General features: G+C 45.0%; 1 protein-coding gene across 1 annotated transcript in view; it reads left to right on the forward strand.

Annotated features, from left to right (window-relative positions):
• camta1b (calmodulin binding transcription activator 1b) overlaps positions 1-17,793 on the forward strand; it is a 171,668-nt gene that overhangs the window by 138,516 nt on the left and 15,359 nt on the right. Inside the window, exons 5-10 of the mRNA XM_029692636.1 lie at positions 2,300-2,435; positions 4,756-4,827; positions 6,880-7,033; positions 13,234-15,131; positions 15,547-15,673; positions 15,870-16,004. Coding sequence (XP_029548496.1) covers positions 2,300-2,435; positions 4,756-4,827; positions 6,880-7,033; positions 13,234-15,131; positions 15,547-15,673; positions 15,870-16,004 — 2,522 coding nt within the window. The remainder of the gene's footprint in view (positions 1-2,299; positions 2,436-4,755; positions 4,828-6,879; positions 7,034-13,233; positions 15,132-15,546; positions 15,674-15,869; positions 16,005-17,793) is intronic.

The raw sequence follows: 17,793 nt of genomic DNA on the forward strand, positions 1-17,793 counted from the left end.
ATCTCTGTAACATAATTAGAGTTAACCGCGGCGGGATGAGTCACAGCAGCCGCGAGACACAGAGACTAAACTAAGCTTTGATCAGAGGGCTACTGTACTCTACTGAGAAACACACTGAAACACAACACATTTAAGGTGGCAAAGAAAATAAGCTCAAAGTACATTCAATTTCACTGAGTGTGCATAAATGTAATTACCATAATCTCTGGGCATGTACTTTTAGTGAAAAATGAACAAAAAGAGAGGAGAGGAATAAACTAGAGGAGAGAAGAAGAGGAATAAAGAGAAAAAGAAAGAACGTGAGGAGAGGAGATAGGAGAGAATGAAAGACAAGGGGAGGGGAGGAGATAGGAGAGAATGAAAGACAAGGGGAGGGGAGGAGATAGGAGAGAATGAAAGACAAGGGGAGGAGAGGAGATAGGAGAGAATGAAAGACAAGGGGAGGAGAGGAGATAGGAGAGAATGAAAGACAAGGGGAGGAGAGGAGATAGGAGAGAATGAAAGACAAGGGGAGGAGAGGAGATAGAAGAGAATGAAAGACAAGGGGAGGAGAGGAGATAGGAGAGAATGAAAGACAAGGGGAGGAGAGGAGATAGGAGAGAATGAAAGACAAGGGGAGGAGAGGAGATAGAAGAGAATGAAAGACAAGGGGAGGAGAGGAGATAGGAGAGAATGAAAGACAAGGGGAGGAGAGGAGATAGGAGGGAATGAAAGACAAGGGGAGGAGAGGAGATAGGAGAGAATGAAAGACAAGGGGAGGAGAGGAGATAGAAGAGAATGAAAGACAAGGGGAGGAGAGGAGATAGGAGGGAATGAAAGACAAGGGGAGGGGAGGAGATAGGAGAGAATGAAAGACAAGGGGAGGAGAGGAGATAGGAGAGAATGAAAGACAAGGGGAGGAGAGGAGATAGAAGAGAATGAAAGACAAGGGGAGGAGAGGAGATAGGAGAGAATGAAAGACAAGGGGAGGAGAGGAGATAGAAGAGAATGAAAGACAAGGGGAGGAGAGGAGATAGGAGAAAATGAAAGACAAGGGGAGGAGAGGAGATAGGAGAGAATGAAAGACAAGGGGAGGAGAGGAGATAGGAGAGAATGAAAGACAAGGGGAGGGGAGGAGATAGGAGAGAATGAAAGACAAGGGGAGGAGAGGAGATAGAAGAGAATGAAAGACAAGGGGAGGAGAGGAGATAGGAGAAAATGAAAGACAAGGGGAGGAGAGGAGATAGGAGAGAATGAAAGACAAGGGGAGGAGAGGAGATAGGAGAGAATGAAAGACAAGGGGAGGAGAGGAGATAGGAGGGAATGAAAGACAAGGGGAGGGGAGGAGAAAGGGGGTTTGTGTGTGGGGGGTTTATTGATTGTTGAAATGCTTGTTCTGTCTCTGTTGTTAGGAGATAAGGCAGCAAATCCTCCACCTTACACACTCTCTCTATCTCGGTCTCACACACACACACACACACACACACACACACACACACACACACACACACACACACACACACACACACACACACACACACACACACACACACACACACACACTGGTCCCACTGTTTCTGTAATGTGGTGATTGATTGAGGAGCTCCAGGGATGACATTGAGCTCATAGTACACTCAGGAGGAGATCTGCCCTCTGTGTGTACAGCGTGTGTGTGTTTGTGTGTATAACAGCAGTGTGTGTGTGTCTTCACAGGTTTGAGGAATAGTAGCTGAGTAAACAGTTTTCCCACTGTGCAGCTAAAGCACCCTGCTAAAATATTAACGTGTGTGTTTGTGAGCTAATATGTTAGCGTGTGTGTGTGTGTGTGTGTGTGTGTGTGTGTGTGTGTGTGTGTGTGTGTGTGTGTGTGTGTGTGTGTGTGTGAACATCAAACACAGAGGGGTGAAATGACAGAAAGATTCATAGAACCACATTCGTAGAACCACACAATCAGCGGTGAGCAGTGTGCGTTTCTGTTAATCCAAGAATAACTTGTTTCTCCAAAAATAACCGGTCTCTGTTATTGGTCAGTTAATTGCTTTGCTTGTTTTGAGTTAGTTGTGATGGTTGAGAGAGATACTGTAAATGCAGGTGTGATGCACTCTGGGTAGCAACAGACTGTCTCCTACTTCTACTTATATCATCCAATCACCATAGAAACACTAACAGTAATATGAGAGTGATCTACAGAGTAATAAATGTGTTATTGATATCTCTCCTTCTCTCCCTTTCCTCTCCCCCCTCTCTCCCTCTTTCTCCCTCCCGCTTTCCTCTCCCTTGCTCCCTCTCTCCCTCTCTCCTCTCTCTCTTCTTCTACAAGACCTCAGAATGGCTCGATGATCCTGTACAACAGGAAGAAGGTAAAGTACAGGAAGGATGGCTACTGCTGGAAGAAGAGGAAAGATGGGAAGACCACCAGGGAAGACCACATGAAGCTCAAAGTACAGGGAGTGGAGGTGAGCACACACATGCACTCCTACATATACAGTGCCCTCAGAGAGTATTCATAACCCCTTGACTTTTTCTCACCCATCTACACACAGTACCCCATAATGACAGTAAACATACTTTTAATAATGTTTGCTAATTTATTGAAAATATAATACAGAAATATATCATTTACATAAGTATTGACACCCCTGAGTCAATACATGTTAGAATCACCTTTGGTAGCGATTACAATTGCGAGTCTCTAAAGCCTTGAGTGCGCGTTCGTGCAAGTAGAAAACATGTTGACTCACCCTACTTGTAGAGAAGGGCCAATACCTCCTCTTCTCTTTCATGTTGACAAAGTGGTCTATCACTCTGTCATGCAGTACATACTTGTTTTGTTGTTCTAGACTACCTGGCTAAAATGATTGCTCACTAGCCTAACTTCCTTTCATGGGCAACGTTAGCTAGTTAACTTCTTCTAGCTACATATTTAACTTGCATCCTCTCAGGCCAGGGGCACAACAATGTATGAATTAATGGTTGGATCAGAATCGTCATTTTAATCATTGGCCAGTACGGAGAATTAAGTAAAACCACAAGTCCAAATCTCCATCCATGGCTAATTTAGGAAAGGGCTAATTTTAGCTAGCTCTAGTCACCGGAGGACAACAACACAACGAGATGCAACAATTCAAGTTTTTCTGTCAATGACATATGCTCTCGATGGGATTTGATAGGAGTGACACCAAATCCAAGCTGGCTTCTCTTGACACTTTTTTTTGGTGCTCCAGGACCGTTCACAGTTGAGCTCGCCCAGTTTAACTCAACACTGATTAGCTATTTTTTTTAACTTTTTTTGTCAAAGGAGGTAGGATGCTCGTTGGCTTCCCTTGCCTTTAATGCTACGGGCGGCAACAATGTCATACTCGTTTGGACCAGACAGCATCATTCAGCATCATTCAGCCTCTAAGAAACACAGAGAGGAAAGATAAATTATTTTATGTTTTTACATTTTTCTATTGATACATTTTTGGGAGGAAGCCTGGCTTCCCTTGGCATCCATGAATACACACCACTGGTCACATGGCCAGGAATCAGATTTATATCTGACTTCAAGCCACCTACAAAGATGGTTTGAAATGTTGCTTGAAATATCTGATTCCATGTGCTTTTTGACTTAGACTGCAGGAAAAAGAACAGATTTGAATCAGATATGCAAATCTATTTTAAATTCAGGCTGTAACACAACAAAATATGGAAAAAGTCAAGAGGTGTGAATACTTTCTGAAGGCACTGTAGATGGAAGACCGCTAAAGGCCATACAAAACTCAAAGTAGAGGAATTGGAGGGGAAGGGAAAGAGAGGGAGGAGAAATGAAGGGATGTGAGGTGAAAAGAAGAAAAAAGGTTAATGAGATGGAAAAAGGGAAGAGAGTGGGATGGATTGACTGGATTGAGCGCTCGCTCCTGCTCTCCCTCTCTCTCCGTTTGTGAATCAGTCTCTAACATCCTCCCCTAGCTGTTTCTTATGTTACCAATACACACACACACACACCCTCTCTGTAGGATAAGTGTGTGTTTGGCTTCAGGCCAAAGATGATGTCAATGCCTCCTTCGACAGGAACAGAGAGGAGTATCGATCGAGTCTCAAGGCAATGGTGTGTGTGTGTGTGTGTGTGTGTGTGTGTGTGTGTGTGTGTGTGTGTGTGTGTGTGTGTGTGTGTGTGTGTGTGTGTGCGTGTGCGTGTGTGTGAGTCACATGCTACAGCTCTATAATTGATTATTCAGCAGAAATAGTACGCAAGCAGTGAGTGAGGAGTGTGACAGACATAAAAAGAGAGGGAATGACCAGGAGAGAGGGAGGAAGGGATAAAGGGACAGAGAGGGATTGAGAAAAAAAGAGAGAAGAAAGAGGGATGATGAAGAAGAGAAACAAGCCTGTGGGGTAGATAGACCCTCATACAGAATGGAAATTTATGGAAATGCACTCTGCCTTTGGCTACAGAGAGAAGAGAGAGGAAGAGAGAAAAGGGGGGTAACCATCAAGGTCGTCACCACTATCATGCCTCATCCCTCTCTTTCTCTTTTCTCTCTCTTTCTCGCTCTGATTGTGTGACATCATCCTCTGCTAGGGAGATTGTACATTGCAGGCTTTGTTAAAATGTTCATCCTCCACACCTTTTGAACATGATGCACTGTCATGGCAGATAAGTACTGCGAACGTGTGTGTGTGTGTGTGTGTGTGTGTGTGTGTGTGTGTGTGTGTGTGTGTGTGTGTGCGTGTGTGCGTGTGCGCGCGTGCATGATTGTGTTTAACTCTAACCATGTCCTCTCTCTCTCTCAGTGTCTGTACGGGTGTTATGTCCACTCCTCCATCATCCCTACCTTCCATCGCAGATGCTATTGGCTGCTCCAGGTAAGCCCCTCCCACCATACAACCACAATACATTCGACTCATTATAACCTCAACTACTGTTGTGAAAGCATGCCCTGAACTGGAGCTGGCTGACACCAGGGGCAAGTGAAAGTAATGTCTGACGCTGATCCAATGTGCACTTATCAGGAGTCGACTGTACACATCATGAATAGATGGGTGAGTGGAAAAGGAATCCCCAGAGGCAGCAACATGGTACCCAGATCTTATGCTTGTATTGAATTAGTAACTGAAATGTCAACAAAGTTGAACTCCCAGAATGTGCCTGGTTGTTGTTGTCATCTCTATCTATTTGTATATCTGAATCTGACTCTGACCGAGTCAGACTCCACTGGGCTGGAAAAGTAGACACACTTTTCTGTGTGTGGTGTACTCCCTACCTGGCTTTTCAAGGAAATACCCAGAGGCTTCACACACACACACACACACACACACACACACACACACACACACACACACACACACACACACACACACACACACACACACACACAGACGGACCCTGCTCTCCCCTGTGTATAGAGGTGTGTTATTAATGTTTGCTTCACTCTGCTGCTCATATGAGGGACAGAAATACGTCCCCAGTCACATTGACATTGGAACACACTCACTCATCTCACTCCTCTCCCTCCTCCCCTCGTCGCACTCCTCACCCTCATCTCACTCCTCTCCCTCATCTCACTCATCTCACTCCCTCATATCACTCCTCTCCCTCCTCCCCTCGTCTCACTCCTCACCCTCATCCCACTCCTCTCCCTCATCTCACTCCTCTCCCTCATCTCACTCCTCTCCCTCATCTCACTCCTCTCCCTCATCTCACTCCCTCATCTCACTCCTCTCCCTCATCTCACTCCTCTCCCTCATCTCACTCCCTCATCTCACTCCTTTCACTCCCTCATCTCACTCCTCCCACTCCCTCATCCCACTCCTCTCACTCATCTCACTCACTCCTCTCACTCCCTCATCTCACTCCTCTCACTCCCTCATCTCACTCCTCTCACTCCCTCATCTCACTTCTCTCACTCCTCTCACTCATATCACTCCCTCATCTCACTCACTCATCTCACTCACTCCTCTCACTCCCTCATCTCACTCCCTCCTCTCACTCCCTCATCTCACTCCCTCATCTCACTCCTCTCACTCCCTCATCTCACTTCTCTCACTCCTATCACTCCTCTGCTCAAGTTTTAGACGGTCAGAGGGCCATAGTCAAACTGAGGACAGGCAACATGATGGGTCTTTAACCATGCCTGTACGCGCACACACATACATACTCATCCACACACACGCACACTCCCTCTCACCCAGCAGGGTTTGAACCGTACCTGTGTGTGTGCTGAATCTTTCATACACTCCTGGAGCCAGAGCTGAGGGACCTGTAGCGAATGAGGGTCGAAAACACACAACCACACACATACACACGCAGCTGGGTTGAGGGGGCTTGAGTTGTTCAAACGTTTATGAAATGGCAGGTGAGAATCTCTCCTCTGACACTCAATGCCTGTCCTCTTTATCCTCTACTTTCCTTTTCCCTCGCTCCCTCTCTCCCACCTTCTCCTATGACCATCTCATCTACATTGTAGAATAATAGTGAAAACATAAAAACTATGAAATAACCCAGTTAAAAGTTTGGTTTTTGCGACTGCACTTGAAGAATCTTGAAATTTTCCGGATTGACTGACCTTCATGTGCTGTTCTTGCCATAATATGGTATTTTACCAAATAGGGCTATCTTCTGTATAAGCACATTAAGAAGGAAAGAAATTCCACAAATTAACTTTTAACAAGACAGACCTGTTAATTGACAGCATTCCAGGTGACTACCTAATGAAGCTGGTTGAGAGAATGCCAAGAGTGTGCAAAGCTGTAATCAAGGCAAAGAGTGGCTACTTTGAAGAATCTCAAATATAAAATATATTTTGATCTGTTTAACACTCTCATTCCCACCGCTCTAATTCTTTCTCCCTCCACCCCCCTCTCTCCCCCAACAAAGGTTTTCAAAAAAATATATATACATCTCTTCCCTCTGTGTAGAACCCAGACATAGTGTTGGTACACTACCTGAACGTTCCAGCAGTGGACGACAGTGGGAAGCCATGTGGGCCTGTCCTCTGCTCCATCAACACAGACAGGAAGGAGTGGGCCAAGTGGAGCAAGGAGGAGCTCATTGGACAGCTCAAACCCATGTGTGAGTCACCTTTAACCCCTGACCTCTAGCCCCTTTAAAACTGAATCTTCTCACCTTGCACTCATAAGGAAGCCAAGTCTATTCTACAAATCATATATCTGTCTGCATCCAATTGAATAAACCCTGATAACTTATTTTATATTTTATGTCATTAAATTATTTAGCACATGAGTTGTCATGGTTATATGAGAGCTGTGAGTCTAGTTCCAAATCTGCCTTCCTCTCTCCTCTGAGTCAGTTTGACTTTAACAGAACCACACTGCCCCTCAGTGGCCATCAAAGATACTGCAGGCAGAGACACTACGTGTGTGTGTGTGTGTGTGTGTGTGTGTGTGTGTGTGTGTGTGTGTGCGTGTGTACGTGTGTACGTGTGTACGTGTGTACGTGTGTGTTTATACCAGAAGTCCCCACAAGAATAGTATACTAACAAAAATTTGACCAACTGGGGACACAAGGTCAAAATGCTATTTCTGTGGGATTTAAGGATAGGGTGGGAATTAGGTTTATGTTTAGTTTTAAGGTGAGGAGCTAGAGTTAGGTTTAGGTTTAGGGTTAAGGTTAAGTTTTCGGGTTTAGGGTTAGTGTAAGGGTATGGGTTAGGTTTAGGGAAAATTGGATTTTGAATGGGACTGAATTGTGTGTCGCCACAAGGTTAGCTGTATAAAAGTGTGTGTGTGTGTGTGTGTGTGTGTGTGTGTGTGTGTGTGTGTGTGTGTGTGTGTGTGTGTGTGTGTGTGTGTACCGTCTGTCCTCAGACACAGGGGGGAGACACAAGGGGGCGAGGAGCATCTGTTCAAAATACCCAGCATGCATTATTCATGAGTGAGTGTGAGTTAGAGAGAGTTCTAGTTTGTTACAAACCCAGAGGACTGCTCTCTCTGGGACCAGCGCTGTCTGTGTAGAGATGTGTGAGTTGCATTATGCACCCAACAGTCTTGGATTTCAGTGTCAGTCAGTTTCTAATGTGTCTGTGTTGTGTGGTAATATTTATCCTATATGCATATCATATACACCTCACATGCCATTCGTAATAAGACTAAGCAATTAGCCTATTAAAATGTTTATCTGACTCCATAAGATGAATAGCAGTATGCATTAGACTACAGTTGAGTTACAGTAATAGGCTATCCTATTTGCAGGTGGCCTTTTGCCTTTTGGTAGACCGTCATTGTAAATAAGAATTTGTTCTTAACTGACTTGCCTAGTTAAATAAAGGTTAAATAAAATGTTAAAAATAACAAAATCCAGAAATGTCTGAGAATGGAATTCTAATTACAAGTGTATTTAATTACTTTGAAAAATGAATTATTACATTTACAAGGCATAAGCTTAAACTAGAAAGCATTACAAGGAATTATTCTAAGCATGATCACAGAGGGAGAGAGAGAGACAAGGAATTATTCTAAGCATGATCACAGAGGGAGAGGGAGAGACAAGGAATTATTCTAAGCATGATCACAGAGGGAGAGAGAGAGACACGGAATTATTCTAAGCATGATCACAAAGGGAGAGAGAGAGACAAGGAATTATTCTAAGCATGATCACAGAGGGAGAGAGAGAGACACGGAATTATTCTAAGCATGATCACAGAGGGAGAGAGAGAGACACGGAATTATTCTAAGCATGATCACAGAGGGAGAGAGAGAGACAAGGAAACCATGGCTTGTGCATTAGCCCATAGCTCATGGGAGAGGGAGAGAGACAGAAAGACAGTGTATATCTCACCACAGCAAGTCAGGAAAATAAATCTTAGACCCTTTTACAACATCTGAGTTGTTTGGATTCAAAATCTGAGCTGTTGACCAATAGTATTACTGTAAAGTTAACCTCCAATCAGATAGGACTACAGACCTGTAAAGACAACAACACCTCATTCTCTCAGAGGTGTGACAATATGGGGGTTGGGAAGATCAAAACAGAGAATGCTTGCATACAGTTGATAAGTCACTTATCAACTGTATGCAAGCATTCTCTGTTTTGATCTTCCCAACCCCCATATTGTCAAGTCACTTATCAACTGTATGCTGGACTGCCTTACGTCTGCTTAATAAATCTTCTCTGTTCAGGCAATGCTGGCCTTTCAGTCTTGAAATGAAATGACAATGGACGTAAATGTACAAAAAATACAAATTCTTTAATCAGTCTCTTCACTGTGTCCATTGTGTTTTTGCGTCTTTTGACGGCAAGGCAATATACCCAATTTGCATTGCAGCCCTCCAGACCTCAAGAAAGAGAGAAAATGTGTCCCCTTAACCCCAGGACAAAATGAGTCTGACACCCCCTGGTGTACATCTATTCAGTGTGTAGTTCACACTTTGAACACATGGTGGCACCCTCACACTGTATATCATTTAGCTCTTCGTCTAGCAAGGGTTACCAAAATTTCCACTCAGGCCCCTTTTCCAGCATTGGGGAACATCAAATCAAATCAAATTTTATTGGTCACATACACATGTTTAGCAGATATTATTGATTGTATTACTGTTGATGATATCTGGAAATGTGCATGTACACCCTGGCCCATCTACTGTTGCTAGCCCCAATTCTGACTTGTGCTCTGATATCTGCTTCACTGATTTCTGCTCTCTACCTCTCTCAAAGAGTGCAGTGTATAAAGTCAGAACATCTGCTGTCTCGGCCACTACCTGTCACCAAGGGAGTACCCCAAGGCTCAATCCTAGGCCCCACACTCTTCTCAATTTACATCAAAAACATAGCTCAGGCAGTAGGAAGCTCTCTTCCATTTATATGCAGATGATACAGTCTTATACTCAGCTGGCCCCTCCCCAGATTTTGTGTCAAACGCTCTACAACAAATCTTTCTTAATGTCCAAAAAGTTTTCTCTACCCTTTAACTTGTTCTGAACACCTCCAAAACAAAGGTCATGTGGTTTGGTAAGAAGAATGCCCCTCTCCCCACCGGTGTGATTACTACCTCTGAGGGTTTAGAGCTTGAGGTAGTCACCTCATACAAGTACTTGGGAGTATGGTTAGACGGCACACTGTCCTTTTCTCAGCACATATCAAAGTTGCAAGCTAAAGTTAAATCTAGACTTGGTTTCCTCTATTGTAATCGCTCCTCTTTCACCCCAGCTGCCAAACTAACCCTGATTCAGATGACCATCCTACCCATGCTAGATTACGGAGACATAATTTATAGATCGGCAGGTAAGGGTGCTCTCGAGCGGCTAGATGTTCTGTAACATTCGGCCATCTACTTTGCCACCAATGCTCCTTAGAGGACACATCACTGCACTCTATACTCCTCTGTAAACTGGTCATCTCTGTATACCTGTCGCAAGACCCACTGGTTGATGCTTATTTATAAAACCCTCTTGGGCCTCACTCCCCCCTATCTGAGATATCTACTGCAACCCTCATCCTCCACATACAACACCCGTTCTGCCAGTCACGTTCTGTTAAAGGTCCCCAAAGCGCACACATCCCTGGGTCGCTCTTCTTTTCAGTTCGCTGCAGCTAACGACTGGAACGAGCTGCAACAAACACTCAAACTGGACAGTTTTATATCAATCTCTTCATTCAAAGACTCAATCATGGACACTCTTACTGACAGCTGTGGCTGCTTTGCATTATGTATTGTTGTCTCTACCTTCTTGCCCTTTGTGCTATTGTCTGTGCCCAATAATGTTTGTACCATGTTTTGTGCTGCTACCATGTTGTGTTGCTACCATGTTGTTGTCATGTTGTGTTGCTACCATGTTGTTGTCATGTTGTGTTGCTACCATGTTGTTGTCATGTTGTTTTGCTACCATGCTGTGTTGTCATATGTTGCTGCCTTGCTATGTTGTTGTCATAGGTCTCTCTTTATGTAGTGTTGTGTTGTCTTTCTTGTCGTGATGTGTGTTTTGTCCTATATTTATATATATATAATTTTTATTTTATTTAATTTTTTAATCCAAGCCCTCATCCCCGCAGGAGGCCTTTTGCCTTTTGGTAGGCCATCATTGTAAATAAGAATTTGTTAACAACTGACTTGCCTAGTTAAATAAATGTTAAATAAATAAAAAATGATTGCGGGTGTAGCTAAATGCTTGTGTTTCTAGCTCCAACAGTGCAGTAATATTTAACAAGTAATATCTAACAATTTCACAATAATACACACACATTTTCAGTAAAGGAATGGAATTAAGAATGTATAAATATTTGGACGAGCAATGTCGGAGCAGCATAGACTAAAATACATTAGAATAGAATACAGTATATACACATGAGATGAGTAGTGCCAAATATGTAAACATTATTAAAGTGACGAGTGTTCCAATTATTACAGTGGCCAGTGATTTCAAGTCTATGTATGTTGGCATCATCCTCTAATGTGCTAGTGATGGCTATTTAACAGTCTGATGGCCTTGAGATAGAAGCTGTTTTTCAGTCTCTCGGTCCCAGCTTTGATGCACCTGTACTGACCTCGTCTTCTGGATGATAGCGGGGTAAACAGGCCGTGGCTCGGGTGGTTGATGTCCTTGATGATGTTTTTGGCCTTCCTGTGACATCGGGTGCTGTAGGTTGTTCAATAATAAGCTATAATAGGCTATAGATGTTGAGTGAGAGGTTCTCTCCCCCCCCCCCCCCCCCCCCGAGCACAAGACATGTTTATTTCTATGGGCACAAGCACTGTTTGTGACACAAACTGTTCACACACCTCTTGTTGGTGGAGAGAACATTTTTCCATTTTAAAACAAATTTTCTTGCAATTCTATACATTTTTCCACGTCTAATGTGTATTAATGTGATATTTGAGTGACTCAAACATTACAATAAACGAGCTAAAAAAAGTTAGCTTACATGGGCTAGTTGATCTGGACATTTCTGACAAGTTCTAAATAAATATCTCTCTAAGGTATGCAGTGACATGACAAGAGGAACTGATGATGCACTACCCAATTTAGACATTGAACCTTGTGCATTCTACTATTATAACTTTCAAGAGTAAGTTTACAGCTGTAGTGAGTTTTGGAAACCCACCCCACAGCTTGCGAATCACTGCTCTAAGGCAGAGATCATCTACTAGATTTACCATTTTTTCTTGAGCGGATGGTCAGGGGGCAGGAACATAATTACAAATCATTTGTAGACTGCATATTGACATCAAGCGGCCCAAACAGATAAAATATTTGACTAAAACATCATTTCAAACCTTGCTTACATTTGTATACGATCACATACAGTGCCTTCAGAAAGTATTCACACCCCTTGACTTTTTCCACATTTTGTTGTGTAACAGCCTGGATTTAAAATGTATTAAATATTGATGTTTTTTGTCACTGGTATACACACAATACCCAATCATGTCAAAGTGGAATTATGTTTTTACAAATGTTAACAAAGCTGAAATGTCTTGAGTCAATAAGTATTTAACCTCTTTGCTATGGCAAGCCTAAATAAGTTCAGTATTACTGTATGTAAATGAAATATTTCTGTATTTTATTTTCAATACATTTGTCATTATGGGTTATTGTGTGTAGATGGGCGAGAAAAAAAAGTATCCATTTTGAATTCAGGCTGCAACACAACAAAATGTGGAAAAAGTCAAGGTGTATACATACTTTATATTATGCTCGAAAATACTTTGGAACAGATGTCCCCCCCAAAAATTGTGGGGGGAACCCTGCTGTAAGGCCTTGGTGTCAAACTACATTCCTGGAAGGCCGTTTGTCTGCTGGCTTTTGTTATTTCCTTTCGATCTATGTCCAATTAAGACCTAGAAAGCCAGGTGATGAGGAGTTCCAAACTAATCAATTACCTAAATGTATCAATCAAGTACAAGAGAGGAGTGAAAACCTGCAGACACTCTGCCCTCAAGGACCGGAGTTTGACACATGTGCTCTAAGTTCTCAGGGCCATGAGAGAAACATAAAGGATCGAACAGGTAAACTAGAAGATATTCAAATTAATTGTTAAAACAGATTTAATTCCCCTCTGAAATTGACAGGTGGTAATGTCCAAACTATGTGATCAATACTTGATAACATGAAGTGATGAAATGTTGTATCTGTATTTGTGTTTTGTAGCTTGTAAATTGTTTGTGACAGTTTATAAATGATGTAGTGTATAACAGTGATATACTGTATATCAATCCCTGTCTCTGTCCTTTCCACCCGTCCTTCTCTCCCTCTCTATCTCTCTGTCCTTTCCACCCCTCCTTCTTTCCCTCTCCATCTCTCTGTCCTCTCTCCCAGGTGCCGGGAGTAGCCTGCACCAGAAATGCTCCACAGCCAAACACCGCATTATCTCCCCCAAATTAGAAGCAAAGACAGGGACAGGGGATGGGACAGGGACTGGGACAGGGGCTGGGACAGGGTCTGGGACAGAGGTGCAGAACAGTGATGTGTCTGAGGGGCAGACAGAGCCCAGTCCTGGAGTGGGGGCCAGGAGCAGAGGAGGGGGGGAGAGGAAGAATGGTAGGCTGCCCAAACCCTCCCTGCTTCCCCAGAGCAGCATGGAAGTCTCCTCCACATCCACCAATCAGGTGGAGGTTCCCGACACCACACAGAGCTCCCCACTGTCAATCACCAGCGACATTACTGCAGACAGTCCCACCCTCGGCCTGGCCAGCAGCCTATCACAGAGCTCTGCTGCCGTGTTCATGTCCGAGGTTGCCACGGTAACAGGGGATTCCGTGTACACCACAGAACACGCCCACCTGATTGGCTCCACCCATGACGCCACCACCACTGGGATTCTACTGGCTGTTGCCCCGGACACCCAGCGCTTTGAGTTCCCTGGCGGGGTGGGGTTAGCAGAGGAGGGGGGGGAGTTGGTCCTCTCCAGCAGTCTGGATGCCGGAGGTTCTGGAGTCAACCTTCTTGAGACCAGCATGAACTTTGACCCAGACTGCTTCCTCAACAACCCCAAGCAGGGCCAGACATACGGGGGAGGAGGGGGTAAGGCCGAGGGAGGTAGCTGTAATGGTGAGGGGGTGCTCCGCTGCTCTCCACAGTCACTAACGGCTAACGGCTATGTATTCAACGCCACGCTCGTAAACATCAAGACCGAAGATACTCCCCTGGAGCAGCCGCTGGATAATCAGAGTGGGTACGCTGGCGAGGGGACGGGCCTGAGCCCTAGCACCACACTGGAGCAAATGGACTTCAGTGCTGTGATGTCATCGGCCTGCGCCCAGAGCTTGGCACAGCAGATACACCAACACTCCCCCAGTCTCTTCTTGCAGGCCTCCCCTAAGACCCCCCTCGCCCAGGCCACCCAGCCCCAGATCTGTGCCTCTGAGACGGGCCAGGACTCAGGCGAGACCCAGGCTTATCTGGGCCTACCTACTATACCACAGACTGACTCTCCAGGCACCAACGGAGACCCTCACACATACCTCCACCAACCCTCACCAGACCAACATGGCCACAGTGAGGAAAGCAACCAGGGGGGTCTAGTGGGGCTGGGTAGCTTTCCTGTAAGGGGGCAGGAGATGCGAAAAGACCAGCTGAGCACCAGAGGACCTGGGAAGGTGACGTCCCCAGAGAAAGAGACACAGAAGAGGGCAGAGTTACTCCTCAATCCTGGGGAACAACATGAGGCCTACAGAAACAACACTGGTGTTGGGAGAGGTGGAGAGCACTACCTACAGCCAACAACCAAGAGTGGGGGAGTAGAGGGAGGACAAGAAATGGGAGAGAAATATATTTTCAGTAACGGGGTCAGGGATGCAGGAGTTAACAGCTCAGTGGTGGACAGTCCTCAGTCTCTAGCTGGAGCAGCCATGGAGGGGGGGTTGTACAGCTCTACTCTTCCCCAGCCGGGTGTAGGGGAGGCTGGGGGAGCTGAGGGGGCAGGCGGGGGCATCAGCCTGGAAGGCTTTGAGGCATCGTTTGGGAACCAGTTTTCTGACCTCATCAATGACTTCATCTCTGTGGAGGGGGGTGGAGGGGGGGCGGTGGCCGGGACAGGAGGCAGCGCACTCTACACCCCTGCTCTGATGCCCCAGGAGGAGGTTGGAGAGGGCCAGGAGGCAGGGGCAGCCCCCATTCAGGGATCAGAGGTGGAGCAGGGAACTCTGAGATTGCTGCCGGAGACAGGGAGGCTGTTTGGGGTGACGGACTACTCCCCCGAGTGGTCTTATCCAGAGGTGAGTCACTAGTACCTAACCCTTAACCTCTGACCTCTTACCTCTCGAAGCCCAACTTCCTATTCCCTAGCTTCTGAATGGATATATCACCCAAAGTAGCTACATAGACATAGGAAGTAGTGTATAGATTACACTAGTATACATGAACTATCAGCAACTGTCACCTAAACCATATAACTCATAAGGCCAACGTCTGTCTGTACGCAGTAAGAGTCTGACGTAGATCCTCTGAGACATTAATAACCTGAGACACACACACACGGTCTGTGGCTCAGCATTGATGTCAGTGCCCAGTGGCAAGTGGGTCAGACTGAGACTAGGGAGACACTAAGAAAGAGAACATACAGAGTGGCGTCATCCCCTTGGACGCTTTGACACACACACATCACTGAATGTGACTGTGTCTTTGTTTCAGGGTGGGGTGAAGGTGTTGATAACAGGTCCCTGGCTGGAGGCCAGCAGGGAGTACAGCTGTCTGTTTGATCACATCAGTGTCCCAGCTGCTCTCATACAGCCAGGAGTACTGCGCTGCTACTGCCCTGGTAACACACACACACACACACACACACAGAGACATGCATACACTCAGCAATTTACTTTCTCATGCACACACTCTATTACTAATCCCAACCCGTGTGTGTGTGTGTGTGTGTGTGTGTGTGTGTGTGTGTGTGTGTGTGTGTGTGTGTGTGTGTGTGTGTGTGTGTGTGTGTGTGTGTGTGTGTGTGTGTGTCTTAGCCCATGAAACAGGTCTGGTGATGCTGCAGGTGGCTATGGGTGGGGATGTGATCTCTTCCTCTGTGGTGTTTGAGTATAAAGCTCGAGACTTGCCCGCCCTGCCCTCCTCACAACACGACTGGTTGTCCCTGGACGGTAAGTCACTGTTTGTGTGTGTACGTGAGTGTATACCATCCTGCATCCCACTGCTGGCTTGTCTCTGAAGCTACGCAGGGTTGGTCCTGGTCAGTCCCTGGATGGGAGACCAGATTCTGCTGGAAGTGGTATTGGAGGCACTCTTCCTCTGGTCCCCCCAAAAATATCCCAATTCCCCCAGGCAATGATTGGGGACATTGCCCTGTGTAGGGTGCTGTCTTTCAGATGGGATGTTAAAGGGGTGTCCTGACTCTGTGGTCACTAAAGATCCCATGGCACTTATTGTAAGAGTAGGGATGTTAACCCTGGTATCCTGGCTAGGGTGTCCACCCCTGGTGCTCAGATTGACTGAAATCACATGTCGATTATGGTCATTCATCTTAACAGAACATGCAACTCCTGTAATGAAGTAGCCAATACAATGTAATTTGCCAAAATGCAATTTGCAGGAAAAAACCATTCTAAACAGTGCATCTGATGCAAGTGGTTCCATGTGTGACAGAGATGAACATCTCTGTTAGATTCCCCTCTTTCTAAGTTTCTAAAGATGTGACAACTAGGATGGGTTGATAATATGACCAGGAGTGTGCCTTTGGCTTCTGGACAACAAAAGAAAGTTGATATGAAAACCAATGGAACAGGAGAGAAATGCTAGTTTCAATGGCATATGGAAGTCTTTCTAAAATAATTTCCTCCATGTAAGACATGCCTCATAATTTGAAGTAAAACATTCAGGTTTCAAAGAATTAAGTATATGCTTTCAAAATGCATACTGCCTCCGGCTCACATTGCAAAGTGGTAGAGGACGTGCTGATAGCCTTCCTACCTTTGTATATTCACTTGAATGGCGAATAGGAAGCGTGCTTCAATTATCAGTTGAGAAATAAAAATAGTAGCTATTTTTAATTGTGGCCATCAAAACTATTTTCAACACGCGATTGTATATAGAATTGTTGCGCAATGACTGGGCTTATAAAAGCACATTTCACTCCAGTAGCATCGAGCTGAAGATCTACAGCAGCTCTAGCGCTGTCTGACCAGCTAACGGAAACCCTGGTGCGCTCTGTACGTGCATACGTGTCGCTCTATGACAGATGTTATGATGTCTTATGTAGCTGTGATGAAGGCTTCATGAATACATACATGGGGGGGTTACAGAATCCTCTTCTCAGATGCTACTACGAAGGGTGAAACAGAGTGTTTAGACAATTTACTGTTTTAAATCAAATCACATTTTATTGGTCACATACACACATTTAGCAGATGTTATTGTGGGCGTAGCGAAATGCGTGTGTTCCTAGCTCCAACAGTGTAGTAGTATCTAACAATACACGCAAATATAAAAGTAAAAGAATGGAATGAAGAAACATATAAATATTAGGACGATTTGGGTTCCTGCATATAATATAGCATTTTTGGTGTGTTGCTGATCATGCCATAGGTTTGATGGGAGATTCCACCATGTTGTATGGGGGCCTGGATTTACATGTCACATAGGGGCCAGGAATAGGGACAAGTGGTGTTTTGGGACCGGATACACTCTCTTACAATCTCTCGTGTGAGTGAGTGTTGAGTCGGAAAGTGTGGGTTCCACATAATGACAGAAAATGTAGAGGCCTGTTTCAGCACCATGGACACCACCACTAGTCTAGAGCCACTGGCTGGAAAAATGTCATTATTTTCCAAAGGCGAGACATTCTACTACTATGCCTGATGGGACTTGTTAATTTAAGCCTGAAATACAGTACCAGCCGAAAGTTTGGACACACCTACTCATTCAAGGGTTTTT

Source organism: Salmo trutta, chromosome 16 (assembly GCF_901001165.1).
Source record: "Salmo trutta chromosome 16, fSalTru1.1, whole genome shotgun sequence".
NCBI lineage: Eukaryota > Metazoa > Chordata > Actinopteri > Salmoniformes > Salmonidae > Salmo > Salmo trutta.